The following is a 19,213-nucleotide window of genomic DNA, read 5'->3' as shown; positions in this document are numbered from 1 at the left end:
TGGGAAAGAGCATAGGTAGGGAAGAAGTGCCAGGGAATCACGGAGACAGGTGAGAAATGAAGATAGCTTGGCTCAGGGTGGGAGTGGTAGAGTTAGAAGTGGTCAGCGTATATGCTAGAGGAGCCAAGGGCAATGCCAAAGTTTTTGGTCTTACATCAGAAGCATGTAGTTGGCATCCATTCATATAGAACATAAGGTAGAATGCAGCCCTGTGGAGAAAGGCTGGAGGAATAGATTTAGAGCCCAGAGCTGGAGTCGAATGTCCTTATTTTCCATGTCTTTTAGATACGCTAGGAGAATGTTCAATTAAGCAGTATGTGCTGGCATATGTTTCCAATCCAGGCAGGAAATATAAGTTTGAGAGATGCCACTGTAGAGAGAGATGGTATTTAAAGGGAGGATGCAGGGCAGGGGGGAAAGCTCCATGGGAGAGCATGCATGTATTAGCATGTATGAGGCCCTGGGTTCAATCTCAGAATGAATGACTGTATCCTCCCTTTGGGATAAACACTAACCAATATTGGTCTTTATCATTCCTGACCATTTGGCTATCAGAAACAGGACTTTGCCATCTGGCAGAAAAATGTTTCTTAATTTAGTATGAAATATGGAAGACATATCACAGAGTATAATAATTTTTAGGTAAATCTCTGTATACCTAACCAGAAGTTCATCTGTATCCTCCCTATGAGGTAAACACTAACTAATATTGGTGTATATCATTCCTGTCCTGTTAATTATGTCTCTTCTATAAGTATAGGTATCCCTTAGTAATATATATTATTGCAGGTTTTAGATTGTTTATATAAATTTTATCTTATGACTTTTGTATTCGGTTTGCTTTTCATGTTCAACATGGTTGATTAGAATTTACATAGGTACATGTGCTCTAGTGCATTAATCACTGGCTGAGGGGATGAATATCTTTAAATTTATTAAATACTGCCAAATGTTATCTAAAATGGTTGTATAAGTATTATTTTGTCAAGCTATTGCTACTGATAAATTTCATGAAAGATTGCTTAAGCTCTCTATTAGTCACATGTATTAGTCTCACTAGCATAAAATAGTGTCAGTCTCCTCGTGTATGCAGTTAGAATATTACATTCACTAAAGAGTGAAGAAATTCTTGTTAAATCAAAATTAAACCTCAGATGTTATGAAAAATAGTGGTTGTCTTGTGAGGCTGTAACTAGTAAATTTATTTTCATGGTTCTGTCCACTATACCAGTTATTAAATCTGTATTAAAACTTAATAAAAGCTATACATACACTTTGTGAAACTATTTGAAAGATCATTAGTTAAGTTGTACCAAAACTACTCAAATCAGAGCCCATTTTTATATATATACAGTTGGCCCTCTGTTTTTCTGGGATCCACATTTATAGATTCAACCAAACAAGGATCAGAAATATTTGAGGGAAAATTGAGTTTGTACTGAACACATAACAATCTTTTGTTGTTATTATTCATTCCTTAAACAATACAGTATAACATCTATCAAATAGCATTTGCTTTATATTAGGTGTTATAAGTAGTATAGGGATGATTTAAAGTCTGTTGGAAAATATTCCTAGGTTATGTGCAAATATAAGAGAGTTGAGCATCTGTGGATTTGGGTATTCAAGGGGGAGGGGTGCTAGAATCAGTCCCCCATGGATAAGAAGGGACCACCATATCATATGTATCCATGTGTAACTTTATTTCAGGTGGTGATTTATTCACATTTACTGTGTGTCGTGATCCCTTTCACATAAGACCAGGCTTTTTGCTATTCACCTCCCCAACCACCACCACAAAAAGTAGCCTTTTCCTCTTGGTGATGGGGAGAAAACACAGTAATGGTTGCTAAAATTATAAAGATAGTGATTACAAAGAAGACATGGTATAAGTTCTGTAATCTACACTGAACCATTACTAACACTCCTTCACAACTCTTATTAGTTGCTCTTTCTTTCTTTTTTTTTTTTTTTTTTTTTTGGTACCAGGAGCATATAACCACTGAGCCACATCCTCAGTCCTTTTTAAATATCTATTTAGAGACAGGGTTTTCATGAGTTGCTAAGTACCTCATTAAGTTGCTGAGGCTGGCTGTGAACTCTCTATCCTCGTGCCTCAGCCTCCTGAGCTGCTAGGGTTATAGCTGTGTACCACCACCATGTCTGATGGTCTTTTCTTCTTTAAGCCAGTTTGGGGGGGCATATTACTATTTTACTGACTCCTGCTTTTAAATCAGTGTCCAACATATAGTTCTGAATGGGTGCTTAGAAAATTTTTACTTAATTTTACTTCATAAAATCTAGTGGCAAAACCATTGGAGCCATGAACCAGAAGATCTGTAGACTTATCTCAGCTTTGCAATTAATACATTGTAATGTAATATATTTTTTAATCTTTAGCCTTTAATTTCTTTTAAAAAATTATTTTTTGGTTAGAGATGAACACAATACCTTTGTTTTATTTAGTTATTTTTATGTAGTGCTGAGGTTCGAACCCAGTGCCTCACATGTGCTAGGTAAGCGCTCTGCCACTGAGCCACAACCCCAGCCCTAGCCTTTAATTGCTTTCTATAAACCTTAAAAAAAAAAAAAAAAAAAGGATATTTAGACTGAGTGATCTTTAAAATATCTACTAAATATTTGAAAAAAAAAAATCCTGGAAGTGGATGCACAAATTCCTGGAAGAACCAGGTACAGTATGAAATATGGAAGACATACCACAGAGTATAATAATTTTTAGGTAAATGCCTATAATCCCAGCAGCTCGGAAAGCTGAGGCAGGAGGATCAAAAGTTCAAATCCAGCCTCAGCAACTTAGCCAGGTCCTAAAGCAATTCATCGAGACTCTGTCTCTAAATAAAATATAGAAAAAGGCTGGGGATGTGGCTCACTGGTTAAGCACCACTGGGTTCAATCCTTGGTACCCCAGAAACAAAAGAATTTCCTGGAAGAGTAGCAGTTAAATATAGGAATAAGACAATAATAAGAATTTTGATTTAAAAAAAAGTATGAATCAGTCTTAAGAGGTGATAAGGTTGAGGAGTGGTTAACTGTCAAGCTCTTCTAGGTTGGGAGTCTGTCATTCTCTTGCTAGAAGATAAATTCCAGGAGGGCAGGAACCTTTGTGTCTCCATTCATTGATGAACTTAGTGCCTAAAGTAATGCTTATTAACCTGTTCAGAATTTGAGTTTTAAAAGTGAGCGTTCCAAAGCTTCATGCTGTGTTTACTATACCGATGTCACCTCCCATTGCTCATCCCATTTGGATGAGCCAAAGTGTGTTCTTATCCAGTGAGAATTCTGTGAATTCTAATATTCTTTCTGTGGAAACAGGGTTTTTTTTTTCTCCTATAATTTAGAATATTTTCAGGCTTCTTCTCTACTATGAATTCTTCAGTGCTGAGTAAGGGGGGATGTTTATCACAAGGGATTTGTACATTTGTTAATCTCTAGTGTGATTTCTGATGTTGATTTGAAGCTCAGCTTTTACCAAAGCTTTTTCACATTTCTTATATACATAGATCTTCCCATATGATTTCTGTTTTAACCATGAAGATTTCTTTTCCTATTAGAAAGCCGTTGGGCATTCTAGGGCCTCTCTGCATGTGTTCTTTCTTGTTGGGAAGCCTTGACTGCATTCTGAAGGTTCTGTTATTACATTCTTAAGGTTTTTAATTTTGCCTTTTACGAATACCCTGATGCTTTGCAATGCTGGTATTTCTTCTGAAGGCATTGCCACGTTTATTACAGTAGTGGTATTTCCCTTGAGAGTGAATTTTGGGTCATTCAGCACAGGTTAGGTTATGACAGACTAGTGGCTTGCCAATCTAATTTTCTCTCAGTAGCAATTCTCTGGCCTTTTGAATTATTCTTAAGCAAAAGGTGATGTGCTTGAAATTCACACTTTAGTTGTTACATTGGGTAACATTTACCTCTCTTAGAAGAATCTGAAGTGTTCATAAAGTGACAAGTTCCACCTGAAAGTCTTCTAACAGATATTAAATTCAAAGAAGAAAGTTCCTCACTTGAGTTCTAGCAGATCAATACACTAAGTCATTTAGATTACACTTGGCCATCTGTATCTGCAGATTCTGCATCCAGGGATTTAACCAACCACAGATGAAAAATAACTTGGAAAAAAAATTGCATTGGTACTAAACATAGACAGGATTTTTTTCCTTGTCATTATTTCCTGAACAAAGTACAACAGTTGTAGTTGAGGATATCTAATCTGAAAATCTAAAGAATTTTGGAGCATTTCATTTGGCATGTTCAGCTTGTAAACACTATACAGATATTCCAAAATATGAAACACTTCTGGTCCCAACCATTTCATATAAGGAAAATTAAAATTTGACTAGATAATAATACTTCACTGTTAGTGGGAGTGTAAATTTAAATTTGTTCAGACCTTTTAGAATTAATTTAGTAATACTTATCCCTTGAAGCATTCAGATAAGGGATATTCAACTTATATTTACATAACATTTACATTATATTAGGTATTATAGATAATGTAGAAATACTTTAAAGTATTTGCTATGCAAATACTATGCCATTTTATATAAGAGTCTTGAGCATCTGCAGATTTTGGTTGCCCGTGGTTAGGGAGGCCCTTGGGACCAATCCTCTAGTGGATACCGAGAGAAGACTATATAGTAACAAATAGACCTTAAGTAAAAATAAATAAGACTCTTCTGTACACCTGAGGTACACTTGAGATTGAGAAGATTATTGGTTAAGTGAGGGACATGTTAATTAATTCTGACTCTTTTAAAAATGTTTCTGAAAATTTTACAATTGAGATATTTCTGGCAGTATGTGTAAAAAGCATTCTCTGAGCAAATTTTTTTGTGTTGGCCAAAAGACTGTAGTCAGGGCAATATCCAAAGGTCTAACATCAAAAATATCATTATTCGATCCTTGTTTTAATGAAAGCTGTCATTTGTATTAAAATATAAGCAATCTACAAATATAAAGAAAGATTTGAAGATAGCTATTTTAGTCAGCTTTGTGTAGCTGCATCTAAAGACCTGACAATAACAAGTTAGAGGAGAAAAAGTTTATTTTGGCTCATGGTTTCAGAGGTTCAGTCCACAGTTGGCTGACCCCATAGCTCTGGACCCAAGGTGAAGCAGAACATTATAGGAGAGGACTCTGGCAGTGGAAAGCAGCTTAGGACATGACAGCCTGGAAGCAGAAGGAGGAGGAGCCACAGAGAAGGTGCACCTTCCAGGGCACACCCTAGTGACCCAGCATCTCTAGCCACTCTCCACCTGCCTACAAGTTTACCACCCAGTTAATCCATTCTAGTGGATTGACCAGTGGGTCAATGAGGTTATAACTCTCAGAATCTAATCCTTTCACTTTGCACATTCTTGCATTTTCTCACACAGGAGCTTTTACGGGATACCTCATATCCAAATAGCAATAGCACAGACTTGAAGGTTTAATTGTAGACTGGAATAAACTTAACTGTTCTGTTAGAAGCAAGATGCACTGTTTTGTCAGTGGGTATTGTTGCTGCTGTGAACTTCCTTCATGTGTAGTGAGTTAAGGCTTACATGAGGATTAGAGAAGGTTAAGAACAAAGTGTTATTTTGGAGAATTGTACATCAGGGTATTTATGGAAGGAGAAGATAACTCCTTTCTTTCTTTTTGATTTCATTTCAGAAATAACTTTAAAATACTGGGAAGAGGGAGGAAAAGAGGGCATGAGTACATTAGGAAAGGAAAGGGGAAATTTTAATTTATCCTATTACATTGGGTTGTATAGTTTCAAAGTGTAGTTCGTGGGTTAAAAATGTAGGGGCAGTAGTGAGTACTTAGTCTGTGGCAGAGATTTCTTTCTGTGTAGCAATATAAGCTGAATACTAGTGGATATACCATTTCCTTTTTAAGCTTTCCACTTTTGAGCATTAAGATTGCTCAGCAAGTTATCTTTTCCTCCTGAGAATTTTCGTTCCAGCCACTCCACCCCCCCCCCCCCACCCCAATACACACACCCAGCCTTTTAGCTTCATCAGATTTTCTTTTCTTCTCTTGCTCTCTGTCTACATGCTGGTCTATATTGGCCTTTTCTGTTCTTCTATCTATAGGTATCCCTACATCATCACCCTTAGAACAGTCCTTTTAAGAGTGTTGGAACCTACAAGATGAAATTTAGATCAAGAATTTCCCTTTTCAGATCAGACCTACAAGACGTAAGAGAAGCTGTGACTCCTGTGAATTCAGTAAATCTTACATAGGGTAGGTGGTCAACAGTTGTATGGTTTTGCCTTCCCATGTGTTTCCAAAATAAATGCAACTGAAAATTGGGCTTAATAGTTTCATGATTCAAAATGAATCCATGAATATTCTTTCATGTATACTTTCATTGATCATTAAGAAATTGCCCTTATATATCTGAGTTATTATTCAAAGATTTCTTTTTACCATTTGAGCTTAAAACTGCAAGTTAAAGGCTGGGATAGAGCTGGGGTTGTGACTCAGTGGTAGAGCACTTGCCTAGCATGCATGAGGCACTGGGTTCCATCCTCAGCACCACATTAAAAAACTAAATAAACGAAATAAAGGTATTGTGTCCATCTACAACTAAAAGTATTATTTTTTTAAAAAAAGGGGGGTGGGATATAGCATGCACAAGGCCCTGGGAGTGAACCCTAGCACTACAAAAAACAATTAGAAAAGTTAAGTTTATTGGAATAAATTGTAAGGGGTGTTAAGGCCGCTATGTTTCGTTTAGCCTTTGCTAAGATGGTAGCTCATTTACAGTTGGCTTTTTCACCATTGTGACCAAAAGACCAGACAGGAACTATTTTAGAGGAGGAAAAGTTTATTTGGGGCTCACAGTTTTAGAGGTCTCAGTACATAGACAGCCAGCTCCATTGCTTTGGGCCTAAGGTGAGGCAGAACATCATGGTGGGAGGTACATCATGATGGGAGGTGAGGCAGAACATCATGGTGGGAGGTACATTTCTGTGGCAGAGGAAAGCAGCTCAAGACATCATCACTGTGAAGCTGAGAGAGACTTCTCTCACCAAGAACAAATATGTACCCCAAAGGCTCGCCCCAGTGACTTCCCTCTTCTAGCCACATCCTACCTGCCTACAGTTACCACCCATTTAATCACTATCAAGCGATTAATGCACTGATGAGGTTAAAACTCTTATAGGCAAATCACTTCACCTTTAAATTTTCTTGCATTGTCTCACACATGAGTTTTTGGGGTCACTTAATATTTAAACCGTAACACAAAGTATACCCTAAACAACCCTATTCTTAAGTCGAATCCTAAAAACGAAAAGCATCCTTGAGTCACTAAATTTGCTTTGAATTTGTGGTGTTCATGTGAGATGCTTTGGTATAGAATATCTTTTAAAATAATTTTATTGGTGCATTATAATTATACATAGTAATAGGATCATTATGCTATATTTGTAAGTGCACATAATATAATAACCACAGTCTCATTTCCCAGTACTTTCCCTTTCCTTTGCCTCTTACCTCCCCCTGATCTGCTTGCTCTCCTCTATCAATTTTCTATTATTGTTGTTAGTGCATTTTTAAGTGTGTGTGTGTGTCTGCAGGACTCATTGTAGCATGTTCATAGCATAATTTGACAGATTTCATACCCCAGTACTTCCCCATGTGTTCCTACCCACCCACCCCCAGTTCTCTTCCTCTACTCTATTTGTCTTCTACTTTTGTCTTTCTCTCTGCCCCACCTTTTTAAATCCCTTCTATCCCCCACTCCCACCCTCAACCCCTAGTTTCTACATATGAAAGAAAACATTTGACTTTTAACTTTCTGCATCTGGCTTGTTTTACTTTGCATGATATTCTTCAGTTTCATTCATTTACTAGCAAATAATATAATTTCATTTTTCTTTATGGCCGAATACAATGGCATTGTGTATATATACTGCCTTTTCTTTATTCATTTGCCTATTGATGAGCTGGTTCCATAACTGGGCTATTGTAAGTTGCACTACTGTAAACATTGATGTGGCTGTATCAATGTGGTATGCTGATTTTAGTTCTTTTGAATAAATACCAAGTAATGGGATAGCTGGGTCATATGGTGGTTTGTCTCTTGACCAGGCCTATAAGCTGTAAATACAAAGATAACACTTGTGGCAGAATTTATTTCTTAGATTATATTCTAGTGTGACTTGGAAGGAGGTCCTAGTGTCTAAGACAAAAAGAAAAATAGACTATAGGGAAGTTAAAATTTTTCTCTTTTCCACCCAAAACGGGTTCAATAATTTTAGTCATATGAAATGAGTTGACAATAGATAGATCACAGGAACCAAACACATTTTATGAGACTCAAGAAAAGGGCATGGTGATTGCCATTTATATAATAAATTAGCACAATTCTTTCTTTTTCCTCCTCTAGTTATATCATGGTTTTGACTAACTATATATTCTTTACTGTTGAGTGGTGATTATTCAAATTTTGTTTTCTTTGCACTGAAAATTTACTTTAGCTCACTCTGTATCTATCACCAATTTCTCTTCCTAATATGTTCAAACACATCAGGAATTTGATTTCATTGTTCTAGATTTTCTCTTGTGAAATCTCTTCTCTTGGGGCTGGGGTTGTAGCTCAGTGGTTGAGTGTTTGCCTCACATGCGTGAGGTACTGGGCTCCATCCTCAGCACCACATAAAATAAATAAATAAATAAAACTATATATATATGTATGTATGTGTGTGTGTGTATGTATGTATGTGTATGTATGTATATATATATATATATATCATGAAAAGAAAGAAATCTCTTGCTTGTTTCTTGACTCTTCTTAAGGTCCCAGGATCACCCTTAGGGATTAATCAAATACCTTGTTTCTATGTTGGTTCCTCTATTTCCTAGATCTCATGTATTCCAGTTTCCTTTTCCTCTTTCTTTCTTGGTGCTGGGAATTGAACCAGGGCCTTCTGTTTGGTAAGGACATGCTATACACCTGACTCCTTTCCCTTTTCTTGGTTTGTGAATTTATTTCCATGGAGCAGGTGTTACACTGATTCTCTTGAGATAGAAGGCAAATTGAGATGCTATGTCTAAAAATGTCTATAATTGATATTTTTGTTGGATGCAGAACTCAAGGATTTCAAAGGTACTGCTTCCTTCAGTTGTCTAATAAATTCCAGGGCTGCTCTTGAAATACCTGATACTTTCTGGTTCCTGCTTTTCTATATGTGATCTATTTTTTGTTGTTCCGGTTTTGAATCTCTGACAGACTTTATGTTTGTTGTCGTCAGTATCCTGCAATTTTGTGATGTCATGCTCTGTCTAGTTTACATCTTTTTTTTTAATGTGTTGAGCATTAGGCAGGCCATTTCTTATTATTTCTTATTTTTGCCTAATTGGATGCAATAGCTTTTCTCGTCTAAAAGCTTTTCTCGTCATATAATTATATGATTTTATCTTTTTCTTTTCTCAGTTTTCTTCTGTTCCCTGGCCTAACTCGAGTTCTTTTTCTTCTTTTCCTATGAATGGTATGTCTGTGTGTGTGTGTGTGTGTGTGTGTGTCTCCGTTCTCCCTCTTCTTCTTTCCCTCCCTCCCTCCCTCTCTCCCTCCCTCCCTCCCTCTCCTCCCTCCCTCCCTCCCTCTCCTCCCTCCCTCCCCCCTTCTCTCTCCTCCCCCCCCCCACAGGTAGCTATTCCTGTACTCCACAGTGTTATTAATCTACATGGGACCATGACCCCTTTTGCATGCTGAAGCTTATTGACAGAAATTCTTTAAAGTCAAAGAAAATTTGTTCTAGTAAAATATACTTATCTGAATATTTTTCAAAACTATTCTATATCAGTATATGTGCTTGTTTATTAACATATTCAGTAAAATAAGAGGTAGCTCTAACAATGATCATAATTTTGAAGTAATGATGAGTATAAATGTTTTTGAAATATTTGCACCAACTGTAATATATGAAAATATCTGATTTTTATTGGCAATGAGTACCCAGATTGCCAATATTATTGTTATCTATAGCCTATATTTATAATTATAAAGAGATGTCCCATTTCAAATAGAGGTTAATGTAAAAAGTTGTTTTTTACATTCAAGTTCTTGGGCCTTTTGAAGTCTATTGAATGATTAGTCCTAGGGGGATTAAGAACACTTTGATTAGAGGTTTTTTTTCAGTGTAAGATACTGTAAAGCTGATTGTGGAAACTCTGGTGACAGAATGGGGCTTGACAACTAGAAGTCTTCAGTGTGAGTTGTGAGGTACTCAGCTTTCGTTACTTCTGCATCTTTCTTTTTAGGACTCAAATCTATTCCCCAAAGATTCCATAATATTCTGTATGTGGAATTTCAGTTTACTTCTCTGTTAGATAATTTTGCTTTCTCATATTCTTCCAGCAGAATTTGCTTTTGTGATTTTCCTGAATGGATGGGCGGATAGATAGATAGATAGGATTTTTTTTTCCTAGTGTTCCAGTAAAACTTTATTTACAGAAATAGGAGGGCTGAGAATGTAACCCAGGAGCAGAGCACTTACCTAACATGCATAAGGTTCTGGGTTCAATCCCCAGCGCCACAGTAAACAAAAAACGAGCAGGAGATGGATTTGGGCCCCAAGACCTATTTGTTGACCCTTAGTTAGTTTTTACATTTTAACATCTCACACATACTATGTGGTATTCCTTAGGTGGATTTACCCTAATTAATTTAATAAGCCCTTTATTGATAAACATTTAACCTTTCAGGTTTTTTTTTTTTATTACAAGCAGTTCTGCACAAACAGCCTTGTTATCATTGAGTATTTTTCTAAATATATCTGGAAGAAATTCTTGGAAGTGAAATTACTGTATTGAATGTAGGCATATTTAAAATATTGGCAGAAATTGCCAGTCTGCTCTCCATAAAGATTATACCTGTTTATATTCTTTCAGTGATATGTGAAGGTGCTGACTTCCCCACCACACACTTGCCAAATCTGAGACTGTGAAAAAGGCCATGCACTTTAGCTCTAAAATTAAAAAAACTATTTTTGGGTTGAGGGGTTCTGAATGGTTATATTAGATATGTTCTTATTAAGCACGGTCATTCCAGAAAAGTGCACATATACTCTTTTAATATTAAAAAATCCTTAATATGACAAGAAAATAGGGCTGTTTCTTTATTTCATATTTAATTTTCACCCTGATTTTCCAGGAGCTTTCAAGTTGTGGATGGAATAAGAAGGAAAAATATAGTTCTGCACCAAATGCAGTTGCCTTCACAAGAAGATTTAATCACGTGAGTTGTTTACAATTTTGATGCTTAGTTTTTGAAATTCTGTTCCTTAGTACATAATTTTTCTAAATAGGAAATTGTTTTAATTTTCACATCGATTCTGGAATATTTTTGGCCAGTATTTCTTCAAATATTTTTTCTCATGATTTTTGCTTTTTTCCCTCTATAATTACTATAGTACTTTTGTTGAAAGTTGGCCTTCTTTCTTGCTTGTCTCAACCTTTCCTGTTTTCACACCTGTCTTTTGTGTTCCATCCTGAGGGATTTCTTCAAGTCTGTATTTCAGCTCACTAATTCTCTCAGATGTGCTCTGTTTCAAACTATGTGCTTTTACCCTAGTGTCATATTCTTAGTTACAAAAGTAAAAAGTTTCTTAAGTAATTTTGGGCAATTTATTTTATAGTTTCTGTGTTATCATCTGAAGTTCTTGGGATACTTCTCTGTTTATCTCTACTAACCTTTACAGTGGTGTGTTTTCTTAGCTGATTGGTATCTGTGCATGGAAAGTTCGTGCCTGTGTTAGCTTTGTCTGTGGAAATTTACTGCTTCCCAGGTTGTGGGTATATCCCTTCTGGGGGCTGCTTGCTTTGGTTGTTCCTGGAGCTGTCACTGACCTGGGACTATTCCTTATGTTAAATGTTTTGGTTGGGGGATATCTACACTTCTCTATAATGGGACTTTAAATTCTAAATCCAGCTAAGGAAAGGCTTTTGGTTACAAATTCTTATGAGAGACTAATTTTTTCTCCTTAGTATCCCAAAGCCTAGATAAACTTGTGTGTTGTCTCCCTCTTCCAGTAGGTGAATTTAGTTTACCTTTTCACTGAGATTACAGCCCTTTGAGGAGCCTTTAGGTAGAAATGGAGATAGAAAGGAGAAATGTGAGGCCTATGTTGACTCTGAAGGAGTCTAAAGTCCCAAGCATCTGTCATTGAGTCAGGAAACTTTCCAAGGACAGCTGCAGGGTCCACTTTTGTAACCACTGCTTTGCTGTTTCCTTCTTTGTGTTTGGTCTAAGGAAATCCTTTCATCTCAGACATACATGTCTGTGTGTACATGTGTGTTGTTGTTGTTGTTAACTTTGTTTTATTTAATCCAGCATTTCTAGGGGTTTATAGAAAATAGATTCTCATTCACTGAACTCCCCAAAATGGAAAATTTAAGAATTAGATTAAACCCATTTGAGGCATAGAGGGAAGACATATTTTATACTAAATTGCATATCTGAGCTACTAAATTGCATATCTGAGCTACTAAATTGCATATATGAGCTATTTAACAGTTACTTTAAAATTTTTTCTGAGGTGGTCATAATTTATCATCACAGTAAACTTTTTTAATATACAAAAACATTGTTAGAATACTCAAAAATTTGATCTTAGCTTTTATCTCTCGTGCTTAAGTAAGCTAAAATGTTGTCAAACACATCACAAAATACCAAAAGCTTTTGTCCTTATTCCAGATTGTAGTTGATCTTCTCATAAGCTTTTTTACATAGTTTTTCCATTACTCCATTATTTTCTAGAAGGTCACAGGAGATCTGAAATTTAACATTAGAAAAGAAGTTGGGAAGAATCCTTTAAAGAGAACCTGTATGCATTTATTGAATGATTTTTATGGTCCTGGAGACCATGCATCTTTAATTTTTAAATGAGTGTCTTGTAGACAGCTGTATTCAATAAGAAAAGGAAAGTCTAATTTAGACTTAGGAAAAATGAAACCATAGTTCAGAGAGTTTCTGTCTGTCCATACTCCCCACGATATCAGCAGCTTTTGTAATTAGTACAGTTAACAGAATCAGGAAGTTAACGTTGGTACAATAACTATTAACTAAAGACCTTACTCAGATTTAGTTTTCCCACTAATATCCTTTATTATTGTTCTAAGATACTATTTTGGATCCCACATTGCATTTACTTGTCACTAATTCCAACAAAATGGTTATCTTGGGGTGTCTGTTTCTATCGAATGCTTTCTTTCTTTTTTGTGGGGTGAAGGTGGTACGCTGGGCATTGAACCCAGTGGTGTTTTACCACTGAGGTACATCCTGTGCCCTTTTAAAAATATTTTATTCTGAGACAGGGTCTCACTAAATTGCCCAGGGCTAGACTCAAACTTCTTGTGATCCTCTTATCACAGCTTCCTGATTGACTGGGATTACAGGCATGCGCCATTGCACCAGCAAATGCCTTCTCTCTTCAATTCTCCATCTGTTTCTCTGCGTGTCTCATAGTTTTTTTCATTTGTATAGTCAGCATTGTGAACAATATGTTACAGAGATTCTGGACTCTGTTTTATTCTGAGGGTGTTGGTTTTTATTTTAGCAAGCAGACCCCTTATGCCAAATTCTGTTTCTCTTTGGGGAGCAGATAATTTCTTTCAGCCATCTAGGTTTTGTTTTCAGTGGTCTTACAGTTTCCTCTCCCCAAGCAACAGGGTCCGTGGTCAGCTGGAGATTTGATTAGAGAGCTTTCTTCTCTGTCCATCTATTGGGACATTTCCCTCTGTCTCTCCCTCCATTCTAAAAATTTTCACCTCATTGTTCATCAGGATACTGTTGTGTCTTTTCAAGCCATCAGGAAGCCATTAGGACTGACCACCTGCTTGAGTTTTATTTTAGCTGTCTTAAACTAGCAGTGAGTCTTATCCTGTACACTTTGCCTTTTTCAGGAATCAGTTTTTCAGTTTTCTAATTTCTGCCATTTTTTTCCTTTTCTTGTGATTAATTTTAAGTAGATCTTTGTATTTTTTTACTTGAATATATCATTCTTTCAAAAATCACTGTATATTAGATATTTTTCTGATGATGTGATCATGTCATCCAGCCAATGACTTCCTGCCCCCCCTTTTTTTTAATTTGAGAGAAAATTGTCTTAAGTTCTTTTTTTAAGCTATAGTTGCACATAAAACCTTTATTTTATTTGTTTATTTTTATGTGGTGCCAAGGATTGAACCTAGCACCCTGCATATGCTAGGCGAGAGCTCTACCACTGAGCCACAACCCAGCCCCTCTTAAGTTCTTTTTAATGCTCTCTTGCTCCTTTTAAATAATGGGAAATTTGACTAGATGTATGGTAGTGTTAAAGCTTATGTATTTTAGGAATTAAAAGGTTTTGTTTATTAAAAAAGGACTTTTTTTTTCAAAATTTTTTTCAGTTGTAGTTGGACACATATCTTTATTTATTTTTATGTGGTGCTGAGGATCGAACCCAGGGCCTCGCACGTGCTAGGCGAGCACTCTACTGCTGAGCCACAACCCCAGCTCCCTTAAAAAGGACTTTTTTAAAAAATATATTTATAGAAGCAATTATGTTGTCTCATTTGCTTCATTGTATTACAGGGTATGGGAGTATGACAGTTGAAGTAAAAAGCTTGCCAATGACTTGATTGTTAAGGATAGTTGGTGTGTATTATTATTATCATCTGTTTAATTCAGTAAACATTTGTGGTTTTCCATAACAAAAAGTTAAGGTCACTATCTTTAAGGTGTATTTTTGGCTCTGAATATAAGATTTGTACATTTGATTATAAAACCCTGAATAAAGCATCTACAGTGAATAAATGATCTAGGATTTACTTTTTTATGAAATAACTGGTATAGTTCAAAGAGTGTGTTAAGTAGTTGAGTCATATGAAATTGCCCACTTAGGGCCATTTTTAGCCTCCAAAAATGACCTATTTATATGATTAACCCAATATATGTTAAAAAGCATTATAATACACAATTGACTTTACCCCAAAGAATATTACTAAACACTGTTGAAATGTTTTTATGTGCTTTTCCCTCTACTTTCACTCAACAGGTAATCATTATCTAGAAAACTGTATATGTGCTTTTTTTTTCTTTCTCATTTTTTAGTAGACTTTTTAACTCCTCATAATTCCTTTGTTGATTTCCCAGAAATATTTGTGTCCTTAATTAGGCATATAGATTTGTATCAGCATGTTGTATAATCATGCTTACTTTTCATCTTTGTACATTATACCATCATGTAACTGAATGTAATGTGTTCCCGTCTTGGTAAGCACAAAGCCAAAAACCACAAGCAGGAGATAAAAAGTGGAGAAAGACTATCACCCACAGCAGGAAAGGAATAAATAACCTTAGTGTTATTTATTTCTAAGGTTATTTCTAAAGCAGTGCCCTCTGAGAAATGGAAGCATGGGGATTTTATTCAGGGAGTTTATACATGTTCATATAGGGAAATATTGTAGATACAGACATGTTCCTGAGCATGCTCAATTTAAGGTGTTCATTTTTGAGCATGCTCAGTTTAATGTCATATTTCAGGAATGTAAGATGGCAGATATATTTGTGGGCATGCTTAACTCATGCTCATAGACCCCATGGTCAAAAAGGTTCAGATGGTGGACCCAAACACTTCTGGGCATGTTCTGTCCAGTATTATAACAAGCCAGGTATACTCCAGTTTGCCTAAAATAATGAGTCAGGAGGCCATGCATGGTAGCACATGCCTGCAATCACAGTGGCTTGGGAGGCTGAGGCAGGAGGATTGCAAGTTCAAAGCCAGCCTCAGCAAAAGTAAGGTGGTAAGCAACACAGTGTGACCTTGTCTCTAAATAAAATACAAAATAAGGTTAGGAATGTGGTTCAGTGGTCAAGTGCCCCAGAGGTTAATCTCCATTACCCCCAAAAAAGAGTCAGGGTAGCTTGGTGACCTTGATTGGTCTTCTGCAAGTTGTTTCAGAGACACTTTGAAACAAAAAAGAATGGGCTTTGGGTGGGGGGCAGTACGGGGATTGAACTCAGGGATATTCAGCCATAGAGACAGGGTCTCACTGAGTTGCTTAGCACATGTTGAGGCTGGCTTTGAACTCATGATCCTCCTGCCTCAGTCTCCTAAGCCCCTGGGATTACAAGCATGCACTACCGTGCCCCGCAAGAAAGTACAAATTTGAAGGTGCTTTTAATACAGGAGTTTTCCCCTGAAGGTGCCTGCTTTGCTTAGCACCAACAGTCATACTACTGTGACTTTTTGCCTCAGGTGTGGTTCTCTGAGGTATCCATGGTGATACATATAGCTCTAGTTCATTGATTTTTTTCACTGCTCTCTAGGATTTCATTGCATGAATGTATCAGAATGAATTTATCATTCTTTTGAGGGTGGCCATGAAGTATATTTTCTAATTTTTTGCTTTTAACAAAGAATGTTGTTGTGACTATCCTAAGAGTCTTGCTACACTTGTTTAATACATTCTTTCTAGGCAGTGGCTTTCTATGACTAGGACCTATAGTAAGATAAAATATACGTTGCAACTCAACACATAACACAGCCAAAACAAAATTTACTTATATGATATGTACTTTGATCTTTTCTGTTAGAAAAATCAGTTGAGGGCTGGGGTTGTGGCTCAGTGGTAGAGCGCTTGCCTAGCACATGTGAGGCTCTGGGTTCAATCCTCAGCACCACATAAAAATAAATAAATAAAGGGGGAAAAAATGTTACTTAGACCCACTAAATTAATATTATGAAATGGGTAAAGAAATAGTGATCTATTTGGAAAAATATGTACCTTGATGTAAAATTTGAGTCAGAGAATATTCATGCTTACCTATAAAAGACGGTGTCTTTATTTTCCAAACCTGTACACTTTATATTCCTTCCAGCAGATTAATATTATGAGAGTTTTCTTTTCTGCATATTCTTATCAATACTGTCATCACACTTTGCAGTTCAATTTGTGTAAAATAATTTCATCTCCCATTTTCTTTTGATAAATGTTTATTCCTTCTGTGTCCTGGCACTGTTGTAGTGTTTGGGATATGTCAGTGAACAAGAAAAATAAAGGTTACTATCTTCAGGGAATGTTCATTCTGGCTGTTCTAATTTTTTAATTTTTAAGTTGACAAATTGTATGCATTCATATGTACAACATGGTATTTTGATACATGCATATATTATAAAATGATTAAATACATCCATGTGCCTACCCCAGTCACATCCTTTTTCCTTGAAAAGCAAATATTCTCTTTACTTAACAAGTACTCTCACTTCCCTACATTTCTTGTTTTGTCTCCTAAATTAGGATCCTGAACACTAGATTTTGCCAGTTTTTAAATTTTGATGTTCACAATTTTTGAATCTACAGTTTCCCCCTTTATGCCTTTCTTTTCTTTACCAATTATCTATGGCAGAACCCAGGCATTTTGACTAGTGCAGTCTCCCACACCTAGATTGCATCCTGTGTAGTATAACATACTCTGATTTTTGCAAATTGTGACCATATTTAAAAAAAAAAAAAAACATATATCATTATGAGCTGATAGATTTAAACCTAAGAGTTTCGAGTTTCAATCCATTTTCATGTTGTCCCATCTTTGGCCAATGGGAATCTATTCAGATTGACGTTCATGTCTTTGTCATAACCCTAGTAGGTTTTAATCATTTCTTTACCTTCTGGTAGGCCAGGATGTTACAGGTTCATTTTGTGTATTTTCTACCCCTGTGTGGAATCTATATTTTTGGAAGAAGTCCTGGTTTCTTATAGTAGAAAATGGACCTGGATGCCAGGGATGCTTGTTGCTTATTTGGTGACCATGATTTCTAGGCCTTTGTAGCAGATACCGCTAGGTTATCTATATATCCATGTATAATATACAGCTGTTTGAAATATCTCATGAATTCATATTGGTATTTCAGATTTTCAGGACTAGGGTTTCTATTCCAACTCTTCTATATCATATCTTCATGTTCTTTCTCTTACATCCTGCATCCTGGTCCTTTCCAAAGAACACAGAGCATGATACAGTCTAATAGTTCACTCTTTGCTTCATTCTACATGATAAACAGCAATCTCAGAATGATAATACAGGTTGTACATTCTTAATCCTAAAATCAAAATGTGAAATGCTTCAAAATCCAAACCTTCTTGGGCACTGGCATGACACCACAGCTGGAAAATTCCACATCAAGAAAATGGTTTCTTTGAATTAGAAAGCATCCCATTTTTGAAATGCAGTTTAATTTGAGAATGCTAACTTGGATATATATAGGTATATTTTTATGGCATTTATTTTGTTCTAATCATAAAAAGAAAACCTACTTGGGAACCTTCACTTCTTATAATTCTGCTTAGTTTAAACAAATGACGTGTAGGATTATACAGCCACAGAAAAACATACTATTAGTAAAGTGTCTTCTACAATGTCTGATTTTAAAACTTAACCTAATTCTGCCAAAATATTTTAAACTACAGCAAAAAAAATTGTATTTATGTAGTTTCATTTTGCATTTTCTTAGCTCTTTTCCCAAAAACTTTATATAAACTTTCATTAATTAATGATATTTTTATGTCTGTGCACACCCACATCTGTATTTTTGTGTATAAAGAGTGTACAATATTTGAAGATTGGCTGTGTATATATAAGTAGTCAAGGGCACAAAAAAAGCATTGTTTTTTAAGCCACTGTAGGAAGTTCATCAAGTAGTTTTCATCATTAATTTGATCCTAGCAAGTAATAATCTTGCCCTTCAACAGTTTTTAATTTTTATTTACAGGTAAGCTTTTGGGTTGTAAGAGAGATTCTTCATGCTCAAACATTAAAAATTAGAGCAGAAGTTTTAAGCCACTATATTAAAACTGCTAAGGTAAGAAAAACTTGTTTTTATTCTGTAATTCAACTATTCACAAATGTTTTTAGTCAGCATTTGCTGGTAATACTTTATTTACTGTTTTATTGATACTGGAAAATAGTACCTGTTGAGTAATATGTCAGTTTTTTGATTGAATGCTTGTTTTCTCTGCCTTTTCTTTTATTTCTCTTGTTTTCCTCCCGTTTTATATTCATTCTCCTCTCTCAGTAGCAAAATTGAATGGTCTGTATCACTGGATAAGTAGACAGAGGTCAGATTATGATATTTATGAAATATGAGACTATTCTGAAGGTGATGGAGAAAGCCATATATGATAGAGTAGGTGAAAACAGAATTGCTTCTGAAATAGA

At 35.9% G+C, this 19,213-nt stretch overlaps 1 protein-coding gene across 6 annotated transcripts in view; it reads left to right on the top strand.

Moving 5' to 3' along the window:
• Ralgps2 (Ral GEF with PH domain and SH3 binding motif 2) overlaps nucleotides 1-19,213 on the top strand; it is a 159,423-nt gene that overhangs the window by 49,638 nt on the left and 90,572 nt on the right. For all 6 annotated transcript variants that reach the window (XM_046430051.2, XM_046430048.2, XM_046430049.2 and 3 more), the window contains exons 5-6: nucleotides 11,168-11,251; nucleotides 18,768-18,857. In XM_046430051.2, coding sequence (XP_046286007.1) covers nucleotides 11,168-11,251; nucleotides 18,768-18,857 — 174 coding nt within the window. The remainder of the gene's footprint in view (nucleotides 1-11,167; nucleotides 11,252-18,767; nucleotides 18,858-19,213) is intronic.

Source organism: Marmota monax, unplaced genomic scaffold, assembly GCF_021218885.2.
Source record: "Marmota monax isolate L192 unplaced genomic scaffold, Marmota_monax_Labrador192_F-V1.1 WCK01_AAM20220418_F8-fsc00055, whole genome shotgun sequence".
In the NCBI taxonomy this organism is placed as follows: domain Eukaryota; kingdom Metazoa; phylum Chordata; class Mammalia; order Rodentia; family Sciuridae; genus Marmota; species Marmota monax.
This window is presented reverse-complemented; position numbering and strand designations above follow the sequence as displayed.